Source organism: Rhagoletis zephyria, unplaced genomic scaffold (genome assembly GCF_001687245.7).
Source record: "Rhagoletis zephyria isolate East Lansing unplaced genomic scaffold, Rhagoletis_zephyria_1.1 Rzeph_scaffold_00494, whole genome shotgun sequence".
Lineage (NCBI taxonomy): Eukaryota > Metazoa > Arthropoda > Insecta > Diptera > Tephritidae > Rhagoletis > Rhagoletis zephyria.
Genome location: NW_016157578.1, coordinates 81,378 through 95,015, shown reverse-complemented (window position 1 = coordinate 95,015; position 13,638 = coordinate 81,378). Strand labels below are relative to the sequence as shown.

The 13,638-nt window shown below is 35.6% G+C and overlaps 1 protein-coding gene across 3 annotated transcripts in view; it reads left to right on the top strand.

Annotated features, from left to right (window-relative positions):
- LOC108359953 (zinc finger CCCH domain-containing protein 18) overlaps positions 1-13,638 on the top strand; it is a 193,546-nt gene that overhangs the window by 113,623 nt on the left and 66,285 nt on the right. For all 3 annotated transcript variants that reach the window (XM_017612044.1, XM_017612043.1, XM_017612042.1), the window contains 2 exons: positions 5,996-6,775; positions 6,834-7,356. In XM_017612044.1, the coding sequence (XP_017467533.1) occupies positions 5,996-6,775; positions 6,834-7,356 (1,303 nt within the window). The remainder of the gene's footprint in view (positions 1-5,995; positions 6,776-6,833; positions 7,357-13,638) is intronic.

The window sequence follows — 13,638 nt, the reverse complement described above, 5'->3', positions numbered from 1 at the left end:
CTTATTTTATCTTTTGTAAATATACATACATACACACACACACACATATGTACATTTACAATTAGTTAGGAAGAAAATTGTATATAAAGAAGAAATATTTAATAAATATTCAGAATCGTAAAGACTCTCAACTAACCATTTCTTCTCCGCTTCTCTTTTTTCTTTTAATTTTATTTTATAAGCTTTACTTCCCCCCACCAGAGGTAAGGGGTAAAGAATTTAACACTCTTTATTCTTCTTTCATTATTAAAGTTTTACTTCCCCCCACCAGGGGTAAGTACTAACCTCTTATTTTATTAGACTCTACTTCACCCCACCAGTGGTAAGGGGTAGAGAATTTTAAAATAAGAGTATTTGTAGTTCAATCACTGCTGAGAATTACTTGTTACCCCCCACCCGAGGTAAGGAACAAGTGACTCAGCTCTGCAACGAACAATGACAATGCAGCAAAAGTTATTTAATATAAAAAATCGCCTTTCCATACGATTTTTGTGTACGTCTTTTTCCATTGATAACCACGATATCTTTTATTTTTTTACATTTTGAGGACAAAAATTATACAAATCCATCAATTTTAAACATTAATATCGTTCTGAAAACACCAAGTTCTTTAAAAATCGCGATAAAACGAATTACTAAAATGGAACGTTTTAGATACTATTTCCCAACAAATAGTAGTATAAAAATTAAGATCGGCAGCACTGAAAATAAGCATGCCGATCTTGTCAAAATTACAACAAACACCTCGCTACTGACATCACCTTGTTATTATTCCACCATGGAAAACACGTTTGAAGTAAATTGAGCAATCAAAATTTTTGTTTTGTTTACTAAGCGAATGTTTATTTTTCGGCTTTTGCAAATTAAATAAGTTCTCTGCAAGAAAGTTTATTAAAAAAAAAATGGACATACATATATGGTATATGGTGAATAGAAATATCCCTTTTCCCTTACAGTAAACCTTTTAGTGTGGGCAACAATGATGTTTTTCAAATAAGACAGATCGGAATATGCGCTCTCTGGGAAGACAATACATGTAATTATTGTACCATGGTGCTACAAGTGCTTATGGAGTGAGCAGCTCTGTTTTATATAAAAAAAAACTGAGTTATTTCTTCTGTCACGGGTGGGCCAAAAAAAAAAAAAAAATAACCTGCTTTTTGGAGCAGATATATTTTACTCGGCGAATTTATTGCACTTTTCTGTGTGTCTTATAATAAAACAAAGAACCACGAATACAAACAAAAACTACAACAAATTATAGCTTTATTATAAAAAAATCCGAATTTCCTCTGTCACGGGTGGGTCACGCACGAATTTTTATATGAAAAGGAGCTTTTAGTGTGGTGCATATTAAAGATTAGTTATTAAAAAAAATAAGAAGCCAAGTAGGGGTTCAATTCACTCACGTTTTATCTTAGGATGGTGCCTTTTATATAGAAGATGCCTAGCACCGTCAGCCAAAAAAATTATTAAATTAATCAACGCGATTTCCTAGCGTCTTGAAATTTTCACTTTTAGCTACTTAAATTTAATGGGCTATAAAACTGCATGCATACCTCAACAAAAAGGAAACATTTTTGGGTGTAATTGTTAAAGTTTGTTGATTTTTTATAATTTGTGTACGAAGTTTGAAACGTGGATTTATGTGGTTTTGGTTATGCAATGTGCTTTTATAAAAATACTATAAACATTAAATAAACAAAAGAAAAAAACCAAAACTGGTCAAAATGCCACTTAACTTAATCAGCTGACCACAAGGGTATATATGCAGGTAGAGTCCACGCTTCGGCCCCTCCTCCCCTGCGCCCACCTCAACAAACAAATAAAGCTTATCAGCCCTGTAAACCTATTTCTGACTGTTGAATTATTCTTATCTAACTATGTGGAAACGAAAATGCAATTGTGGTAAATATTTGCAATGAATTTCTAACATGTAACAAATACGAAGCACAACCTTAACTTCTGTAATTAAATATAACAAATTTTAGCTTTTTTTGTGACGGGTGGGACAAGGCCAATACGGCTTAATAATAACTCATAATTAAGATAAAGCACTCACACAATTTAATATAAAACACCATTTTATTAAAAGCAGTTGAGTTCTACTATATATTTTTCTTACCAAACACTTGAATTCTGAATCGCATATTATTTGCCAGTACTTTCAACACAACCTATTTGAAACTCGTACAAAAAATTTACTTAGAAATTGATTTCAAAACGTAAAAAGGAGATAATAATCAGCCCTATTCTGCATTTCGACTCGAATCGAAATTTTCTCTGTTAGGCAACTTTGGTATTCTGCGTTCCGTTTCGTTTCGATCAATCTTCGAAATTTACGATTATACCTATTCAACATTTCAATCGTACTTCCGTTTTTCTAAATTGCAAATTTGTTGATGGAGAATGTTTCGATTGTTATTTTCGTGGGTTTAAATAATAAAATTTTATAAAAAAAGTTAAGTAAAATATACTGTGCATGATTGTAAAAGTCATCATAAATGAATTTTCTCGATTTCTGTGTTTTCGCGAGCAGCAATACGGGCAATACGAAAAATTGGCTCAAATAATGGGAACCAAAGGGGATATTGCGCGGGGTTTTCAAAGAAGAAGTCCAGGCGTTTTTGTTTTCATTATCTATAAATAAGACTTTGATATGCACTGAACACAATTTAGTCTTTTTATATAAAATCAATAGATATATGAGCCATTCTTTTTCATATCGGACACCAAATTTGGTGTCACTCTTTCGATTGGTTTCAAATTTTTGAATGGGTTCTATACATGAAATAAGCTAACACGTGTTCGAGGAATTTTGTTAAATTTTTTTTTCTTCGGAGATATGATCTGTCAAAGTTTGCATTTTTTCGTAATTCTGACCAATCATGTACTACTTCAAATCGACTTCATCTTAACGTCGTTTTAAAGCTAAAGAAACGGGCTTAACATTTCTATACATAAGGTGGTCAAGATTGTCCCGAAGCTAACTTAGCTATTAACAATTGAACTTTTTAAAGATGATTTGCATAGTAAAGACCAGTAAATTAGGGATTTAAAATTATAAATTATATATTAAATATATGATTTGTTTTCGAAAACTTATGTTGAGATATATTTAGTAAGGTGTTAAACATCGGGTTGTTGCAAAAATTAAAATTTTATTGCGGACTCCGATAGAATACCTATCCAGATATAACATTTGTACGGCAAGATTTTTCTTTAAGGCGACAAACTCCTAGAAATGGGCGTGGCAATTGCAGGACTAAAGTTAGCGAAACGCAGATTTTATTGCGGATTTCGGCATAATATCTTCGCCCATTTCTTTAGCTTTAAAACGACGTTAAGATGAAGTCTCTACGATGCGCAGAACCCGAGATATAACGATTTGAAGGAGTACATGGTCAGAATCACGAAGAAATGCAAACTTTGACAGATCATATCTCCGAAGAAAAAAAAGAAAAAAATCTTCGAACACGTGTTAGCTTATTTCATGTATAGAATCCATAAAAAAAATTTTAAGCGAATCGGAGACATGACATAAGTTTTTTTACGAAATCCGTCCGACTTAAAAAAGAATGGCTCATATGTAAGTACATACATACATACATAAAATGTGGAGTTACATAAAAAAAGATCCCTGCAAGGCATGGATGAGCAGTTTCCCCTCGAATTCAACAGATTTACACACACCTACGCAACTGTTTAGCTATCACACTGTTTCTGAAATGCTGTCAACTACTGAGTTCAACAGTTACGTCTTAGAAACGGTATGATACATAAACTGCCAAAACATTTGTAAACAAGCAAAATTAAATAAAGCAGCATAAAAATAAAAATAAAATATTAAGCCAAAAATATGGATAGCACAGGATTTATAATGGAGTTTTTCTTATTTTATTTTTATACCCGAGCGCACTTGTGCACAAACAGCCTAAATGATCAGGATGAAAAAAGAAATCGATTAAGCCATGTCTGTCTGTCCGTCCGTCTGTCCGTCTGTCCGTCCGTCCGTGTACACGATAACTCGAGCAAAAATTGAGATATCTCAACGAAATGTACCGGACTAGTGGTTCTCGAGTTATGTAAAAAAAAAGACCACCAAAGGTGACAATTTCCCCTATATGATAGTTACTAACTTCAAATCGATATATCTCGATTCCTAGACGTGACCCAGCGAAACGCCGGGACACGTATAACTTCTTTTTTACCGATATAACTTTCCCCGGTAGTTTGAACCCTTCCCGATCACTGACCCCTACCATTTGTCTCACAGTGTTATTAGTGCTGAGGAGTTTATAACGACAAAAATGAGTACTTTATTTATTAGCACTGATGTGTTTATAAAAACAAAAATAAAAAGTTTTGTAGTTTTTAGAGCAGATATATTTTTCGTTCATCAATGTTTGCAATTAGTAAGCAGAGATAAAAAAACTACAACGCCAAAGGGAAAGTGCTAAGATTTTTCCCATCGCCTGAACAAAAATGAGTACTTTAATAAACACTTTTGTAATTAGTGATAATGATAAAATGAGGACTCATTTGATACTCAGCTGTCTTGCAGCGGATGTTTTTATTATTGTACCCGTTTTTACTAACTTTTTAAAAAGGGGTGCGTATGTTGTCTCGAATTCGGTTTGCTATGGAAGGATAAGCTTTGTTCTTTAGCTCCTCCTGACGGCTTTCAAAATCGAATTGCATCTGCGTTCAAATATTCCACTCTGCACGTAATGCAAATATTGTGGAGTGCTCAAACAACGTTTATAATTTCACTGACTTTGAGCGGTGAGTAATGCAGTTCAAGATGCATTTTTTATGATTCTTCACTCATCTCAAAATTTAAACAAAATCATGCCACAGTGATAGTAATAAGCTACAACAAAATATGTAGCAGCACCTTTAATCATGCGAGAAGAAATCGACCGTCATGCAAAAAACATTGGTTTTTATTAATTTGAATAGGCATCCTTACAATAAAATTATGTATACATATAAAGTCCATAAAATACACCAATAAAAGTTTGGTGCTTTTTCAAATTCAAAACTTGGCAATACTGCCTTTTGTTCGATACTTCCTCTTTTTCTCGTCGAGTTCGTCTTGCTCTCTCATTCTGGTATTTGTTGACGTCACGGCCGTTTGCTCTCAGCTCGATTAGCGCAATCTTGTTAACCGACTTCAAAAAAAGGAGGAGGTTATCAATTCGTCGGAATATAATATATATATATATTTTTTTATGTATGTTACCACATAACTTTCGACCACGTCAGCCGATTTCGAAAATTCTTTTTGCATCGGAAAGGTAGTGTCTCAGAGGTAATCTGGTTTAGATCCAATCATTGGATCATGAAAAAATTGAAGGTACTCCTAAATTTTTATATGAGAATTGAAGTCGGTTTTGTTTATTGCTTAAAAATTACTTGTATTTATTCTATCATTCTTGTACACACAGTACTGTTAGACACGATATCGAGCCCTAACCGCCAAAATAACGTAAGCGACATTTTTTTCAAAATTTTCTTTTTGATGCAGAAATATTCCTAGAGCATCTAGATGCATTTCTGCATCAAAAAGAAAATTTTGAAAAAAATGTCGCTTACGTTTTTTTGGCGGTTAGGGCTCGATATGATGTGACAATTTGTTGAATGTTTTTATCTTTTTTAGAAAGTGTGAAACTTCGTTTTCATGGTTTTTGTTGTAGAACTAACTATGTATATTTTTATAAAAAATAATCGGCCCTATTGCGAATTTAACATGAACAAATATTCCCAAAAATTATAAAGCAAAACAAAAACAATGTTTCCCAATTTGTTTTTTTGTTTTGCAGGCTAAATTATGGGAACGATTTATTCACATGGAATTTGCCATAGGGCTGAATAAAAATTTAACAAAAGAAAATTAAATAGTCAAAACATTTTAATGCGTCGCTCTGCAATTTACTTAAACACTGCTTTACATGGTATGCCATGGTTTATGTATATGTATACATTATTTCAGGCTACGGAAACCACAAAGCCATCAGACGAAGCGACAAATTCCAATGAACTGGAGCAACAAAATGATCCTATCGTGGAGTTGGTCAAACCAAATGATGAAGATGCTTTGGATTTTGAAGCTGAAGAAGGTGAATGCCAAGACATAAGTAAGGATGATGAGAAAGAAACAGATGAGCAACAAAGTAAATCAGGTAAGGATAATGAAAAGGCTTCGAAATCTGATGGAGAAGCTGAAGAGGGCGAAGAGTTAGAAGAAGGTGAAGTGACAGATGAAGACGAGAAACGGCCAGAGGAAACCGAACCTAAACCAGTTTGCCGCTTTTATACCCGTGGTCAATGTACGTGGGGAATGAGTTGCCGCTTTCTTCATCCTGGGGTAACAGATAAGGGAAATTACACCATGTTTGATTTGGTGCGTCCTGTTCCTGTTACACAAACTGGCCCAGCTGCCTCTCGGCCTACCAATTATCCGGCTCATCCAATAGACTATCATGACTTTCGCACGGATCGGCCGGTATTGCATCACCGATTGGGCTTGCAACCTACGCCTTCTGTTTTTGGTCCGCCCCTTGATCCTAGAGCGCCAGCAGCGGAAGTTCCGGTCGTTATTGAAAGCGCCTGGGAACGCGGCTTAAGAACGGCTAAAGAAATGATGCGCAAGGCAAATAAGCGAAAAGAGCAAGACATGGATTTCGAGGACAAGAAAATGAATTTGACTTTATCTCCAGATGAAATCGAAAAGGATGCATACTATCTCAAGGAAAGGGCTTCCCCACAAGATGTGCGTGACTATCTTAAAGTGCGGATTGTAATGATTAATGATTTATTTGTTATTTTAGATTGCCCCACCTTATGGTCGTCACGGCTTATATCAAGAACCACTTGGCTTGTACAGTCCAACCGAGCGATTTCCACGTGGACCACCAATACCTCCAGCATATGATGATGTGGATTCGTATGGTCGTTCAGCACGTTATCGAGAGCTGCCTCCTCATCGTATGCCCCACTATGAAGATGAGCGACGAGTGCGACCGACTCGAGAAGTTATAGTTCAGCGTGTTGAACCTGTGGGTCGTGGTGACGAATGGCGCGATCCTTGGATGAGATCACCTGGAGTACGAGGAGATTCACGAGACCATAGTAGCAAACGACGTCATGATCGCCGTAGCTACAGTAGCAATTCTTCATATTCTTCCTCAAGTAGTTCCCGATCTGACACAAGCTCGGAAAGTAGCCGTTCGTCAACACCGGTTGGCCATAGGCGTCGTTATAATAGCTCGCATAAGGCATCACCTACACGTAGACATGGAATGCGATCTGCTCGTTCACCGAGCATACCTCGTCGTCCACGTCATTCGCCAAGTAAGTATTACACATACTTGGGGGGTATTCATCTAAATGCGTACTGGGCATTTGCGTAAATTTCGTAAACTTACATAATTTTGTATAGAAAACCGATTTACTTATCGGGTTTAGGCGGTTACGGGGCATTTAGGAGTGTTGACCAACATCCATAGTATGTTTATACTTTTAACTCAATTATATCTAATACTGAATTTCCACTAGGCATTAAATGACAATGCCAGGTATTAAAAAATACCCGTGAACATAGTGCCGTTCATTAAAATAGTGATTATGTCTGTTACCACATGACATTTTTTAAATGGTTTAAATTTTTTGTCATTTCAATGCCTAGCGGGAATTCTGCATAACTCTGGTAAATGCAACCCACATGCATACACTCTTTTCTAACCGATTGGAAAGTCTGCACGGACTGAATTTGCACATTTATTCTACATCGGTAGAAATCTTGATTCGGATGCACAAACTATTTTAGATTTGATGATGACTAACTAATGAATAATGAAAAGAAACGACTAATGCCTAACCGCTGACAACTAAGGGAAAATTACTAGTCACTTATGTCTAGACCATTAGTTCCCAAACTATTTTGGTCGTGGAATCCCCAAATTTGTTGCCAATGATCGCGGAACCTTGTTGTGAGTGATCGCTAATGGATTACTTGCATCGTTTTTCCCATTTATGAGAGGCCGACATCGGCAATGCTCGGACTTCTCATATTCGAGTTAGAGGAAATTTCTTTGCTTTTTTCGATCGCGAATGAAAAGCTGCGGAAATTTTTTTGTCGATCGCATTCCGAATGTGAGATGATAATTTTATATATATATATGTTAAATATGTTTTCACTCGCGATAAAAGAATGCAAAAATAAATTTGGAATATTATCGATCATGATAAATCTCATAAATGAATGAAAACGGGTAATCATAAATGAGAATCTCCAAACCCTGAGTATAATAAAGTGGAAGTTTTAAATTGCTAAAAAATCGCGTTGATTTTGTGTCGTGGCCTCTTCTCATATAAAAAATTACTTCGTATGGAAGAAAATTCCTGGTGCCGTCAGCAAAAAAATAATCAAAAATCAACACGATTTTTTAACAACTTAAAACTTGCACTTTATTATACTAGAATTTAATAAACTAAAACTGCATACCAAAAATTATTCCAGAAATTAAAATTATAATGCATGGAATTGGGATGAAAAGTTTGTGGAATTTTTATAGTTTTTGTACAAAGTCTGAAATTTAGATTTATATGGTATATTTTAGATAAATTTAATTTCAATTTCAATTTATTTGTTACAAATATTTGTACAACTAAGACACTGCAGTCTCTTATATGCACATCAACTAATATTTAAAATCTTACTATAACAAATTACAATAAAATAATAGAAAAAATAATAATAAATATATAATAATAATTACCATAGAAAATTATAAATATTCGTGCTTAAAGTGTTAAATATATACTAGCAAAGCAAAAGATAGTTTAGATAGGAAGAAGTAGATAGTAGATATAAGTAAGAAGGTTAAGTATCAAATCAATACTACTGAAATATTGAAGTATTTCCCGTTTGAAGTTACTCCTATTCAGTCCAGTTTTTACACAGTTAGGAATCGAGCTCCACAATCTTGCAGCGCCAACGAAAAACAGCCGGCTGGAGGTTAGAGAATTGAATTTAGGGACAACCAGGCTGTTATCTCTAAGTGATTTGGTTGGTTCAAGCTTGTCATATAAATATTGAGGAAGCTTCCGCTCTAACAATTTAAATATGAACATACAGTTCCTTGCAGCCAAAAAGTTCAAAATGTTGCATCCTAGAATTTTATCTCTCCATGGCGATATATGAGCAAAACGACCAATACCGTACACATACCTCGTAACGTTGTTAAAAGCTACATTAATCTTACTGGCTGAAATTGAATCAAGTTTGGTGTAAACTAGTTCAAAGTATGTGAAGTGGGGTACAATTAACTGCAGGGCAAGTTTCCGCCGCGTTTCCTGCAGTGTATACGACGCAGAGATTCTCAAACTTCGTAATATAACAAATACATTGCTAACAACCTTGTTTACATGGTCGGAGCAGTTCAGATTATTATTTATAATAAAACCTAAGTTTCTGGTCTTTTCGGAAGTTTTGAGGGCAGTTGGACCGATCCATACCGATGTGATGCTTTTAGTACCAGCTTCAGTTTTACATATAGGCATAACATAAGATTTTGCAGCATTTAAGGATAGAGCATTTTTATTTTTTTAAATCTTCGACAATGCCAATGCGATTAGACAGATATAACTGAATATCATCAGCATACGCATGGACGTTGACATATTTGCATTCTAAAAACACGTCATTGACAAACATACTAAATAAGAAAGGACCTAGAACCGAACCCTGAGGAACACCCGCTATTGGAGCATTGACCCGGGATGAAACACTATCTGCTTTAACTTGTTGAACTCTACCCTCAAGGTAGCTAGCTAAAAGTTTTATAGAGCTGTCGGAAAAGGCAAAGTAATTCCTGAGTTTCCAAAGGAGCAAAGTGTGGTTGACCGAGTCAAATGCCTTAGAAAAGTCTAAGAGGCAGAGAAGGGTAAGTTCTCCATTATCGAATGGTATTCTAATATCATCTAAAATTTTGGTCATAGCTGTGGCGCAGCTGTGCTTTGGCCTAAAACCAGACTGCAATGGAGATAGCAAGTTATTTTCTTTAATGTGATTTGAGATCTGCTCGGTCATTAAAGACTGACATACTTTCGAAAATACTGGTACAATACTAATTGGACTATAGTCCGAGGGATCAGAAGGAAGAGCTTTGTTTGGTACAGGCAAGATAATTGCCTTTTTCCAAGCAGCTGGAAAACAACACTTGTAATACAATGGTTTATTATGTGAGTAAGAGGATTTGTAATAAAAGGGAGCACGATTTTGACAAATTTCAGCGATATTCCATCATTACCCACTTCATTCGACTTGATAGCCATTAGAGACTTTATAACGTCGTCCTTATTAACTCCTCGGAATTCAAAAGCATCCTTAATGACAGAAGCACTGGCAGCAATATCCTGAGCTTTAAAAGAGTCGCAGAGATTGCTTGAACTAATAAAATATTCACTTAATGTGTCGGGGTCTACTTGACATTTTTCATTCGTTTTTCCATGGATTCGTAGACTTTTCAAATTTCGGGTGGAAGAGAAGGATTTAGTTTACGATTGTAGTAACGCCTTTTTGCCTGCCTAATAATATTTGTTGCTTCATTACGAGCAGATTTGTACAAGTTCCACAAAGCATCAGTATTCGACCTTCTCCATTTGGCATGCAGNTTTGTTTGGTACAGGCAAGATAATTGCCTTTTTCCAAGCAGCTGGAAAACAACACTTGTAATACAATGGTTTATTATGTGAGTAAGAGGATTTGTAATAAAAGGAAGCACGATTTTGACAAATTTCAGCGATATTCCATCATTACCCACTTCATTCGACTTGATAGCCATTAGAGACTTTATAACGTCGTCCTTATTAACTCCTCGGAATTCAAAAGCATCCTTAATGACAGAAGCACTGGCAGCAATATCCTGAGCTTTAAAAGAGTCGCAGAGATTGCTTGAACTAATAAAATATTCACTTAATGTGTCGGGGTCTACTTGACATTTTTCATTCGTTTTTCCATGGATTCGTAGACTTTTCAAATTTCGGGTGGAAGAGAAGGATTTAGTTTACGATCGTAGTAACGCCTTTTTGCCTGCCTAATAATATTTGTCGCTTCATTACGAGCAGATTTGTACAAGTTCCACAAAGCATCAGTATTCGACCTTCTTCATTTGGCATGCATTTTATTGCGTTTCTTTATAGCGAAACTTACTTTTCTGCTGTACCAAGGGCAAGATTTATTAGTAGTATTAGCAGTGCGTATAGGGACATATCGATCAAATAGAGCAGATAAATTATTGTTGAGATATTCTAGTTTCTTGTCAACCGTCTCGTAATACCAGCAATCATTCCAACATATATATTTACATTCAGAAAACAACGCATTAGTGTCTAAGGAACTAAAATCACGGTACAAGAAAGCAATACTAGCTTCTGGACAATTAAATGCAACATCAACAATACAAAAAATTAAATCATGGTCCGATATAAAACACAGTTGGTAAAATTTTAGTACATAAGACAAGTTGGACGTAATAAAATAATCTAAAAGACTGGGATTAGAGTTACTGGCAGGCATTGCGTCATTGACAATAGCCGGACTGGCTGCTGTTATATGATCACGTAGTTTAATGCTACTAGAATCATTGACGAGCAAATTAACATTGAAATCTCCACAAATCACATAACACTCATAATCAATAAGAAACAGAGACAACTCAGAAAAGAAACAGTCTAGCGGGTAACATTTATGTGGATTGTACACACATGAAATCAAAACTTTGGATATACCATCAGTAACCTCTGTAATTAAGTATTCTATGTCAGAGTCAACTGACATAGCAAGAAGTTTGATGCTGGGAGAAGTTTTACAGTAGATTGCCACACCACCTCCCCTTTTGGTTATCCGATAATTTCGAAGCACATTGTAGTTGTTAATACAGCAGTGAAAATCTGATGCATTACCACCGAACCAAGTTTCGGACACGCAGATGATGTCTATTAGAGACTGTTCAAAAATATGTCTAACATAGTCCATTTTATCAGAACACAGGCTGCGTGCGTTAAAATTAACTATGTTCAGACCAGCAGATTGCTTACACAGAATATTTAGCATTAGCTTATGATTTCCATCAGCGCCGGACATTTGCATAACAGTCATGTTAAATTAGACTTTTCTGCACTGAACTGAAAAGGAAACATTCTCATGTCTACAATGTAAGAACAGATCAAGCTACAAGCAATCATGGCAAGACTCATTGTAAGACTACTGAAAATAGTTAAGGCGAGAGTAAGAAGGAGAAAGAAGAAAAAATGAGACAAACTTAAACCTAACATTACATCTAAACAATAGCATATACAGTATAAGTAATTCGAAGAGTGCATTTACTTGATTATGTATTTCAGGTTGTGCCAACAATTTCGTCAATACTCTTTTTATCAAATACTCTTATGGCCATATCACCGTCTCTTTTTTCTAACCAGAACCTCGCCTCGTATTGAGAAAGCAGCTGACAGATGTTTTTCGCGCCTGAGTTGAGTTGCATAGTGCATTATCGCACGATTTGCTTTGGAGAGGCTTTCGTGAATGTAAATGTTTGCATTGCCATCAGCGTTGCCACAGACAAATTTTTTTTCCTACCAAAATTTCCTACCATAACCAACCAAAACCTACCAAACATTTTTTTGAGTTTTAATATTTGTTTTCGATGTCAAATTTTTTAAAAACATAGTTAACATAAACTAGTAAAACTAAAACACAACTAGATTAATAAAAACAAATTAGCTGCGTATAACGATTCATTTTACTGTACAGACTTATCCATATGTACATATGTTTCTTTACACATTGTTGTGTAACCGTGTGTTTGTTGCAAAGCGAAGTGGCAAGCAGGCATGCTAGCGTGCCCTGGCATAGCCCGTCGGTTGGGGGGGTTTGGTTGTCTTCACCTGCTTCGCTACCAGTTACACCAACAAAAAAAGTTTGTATCATGCCTGTGTGAAAAGAAAAGGAGACCGAAAAACAAAGAAGAGAAAAAAAGATGCCTGTCTAGTCAGGTTGAGTCTCCCACCCACTTCAACGCAGTCCTGCGTGAATCCTTGGGCACCGCTTTGACTCCTAACACCGAGCGATGCCCCCTTACCTGACTTGGGTTCGTCTGTCAGCAGTCAGTTGTCCAACGTCCGTCATTTCACCTAGTCATCACTCCCACGTCCCCTCTGTTGCACAAGTGCAACACCCACACCAAAGACTTGTAGTTTAACCCCTCATTACTGCCATTACATCCGTCTCAACCACTTAGATTCATCTTGTACACACAAAATTTTATTTAATATGTATTCCCTTAATCTAATACAATATAATTCACCTTTTATTAGTTCATTGAATTAAACTAGAAAAAAACTCAAGTAAAGCGCATGAAAAATAAACTAAGAAAAATAACACTACAAATACTATCGCATTCGAAATTACTTGTAACTTCAAATAAAGTAAAAGTAACTAAAAAAATATCAACCGACCTAACCAAAATTATTATTTACTGACCTACCACAATTCAACTAGTGGAAACATCAATTTGTATTACAGCGACCATATGGTAAGCTCATTGCATATATTTAAACCTATATATGTAT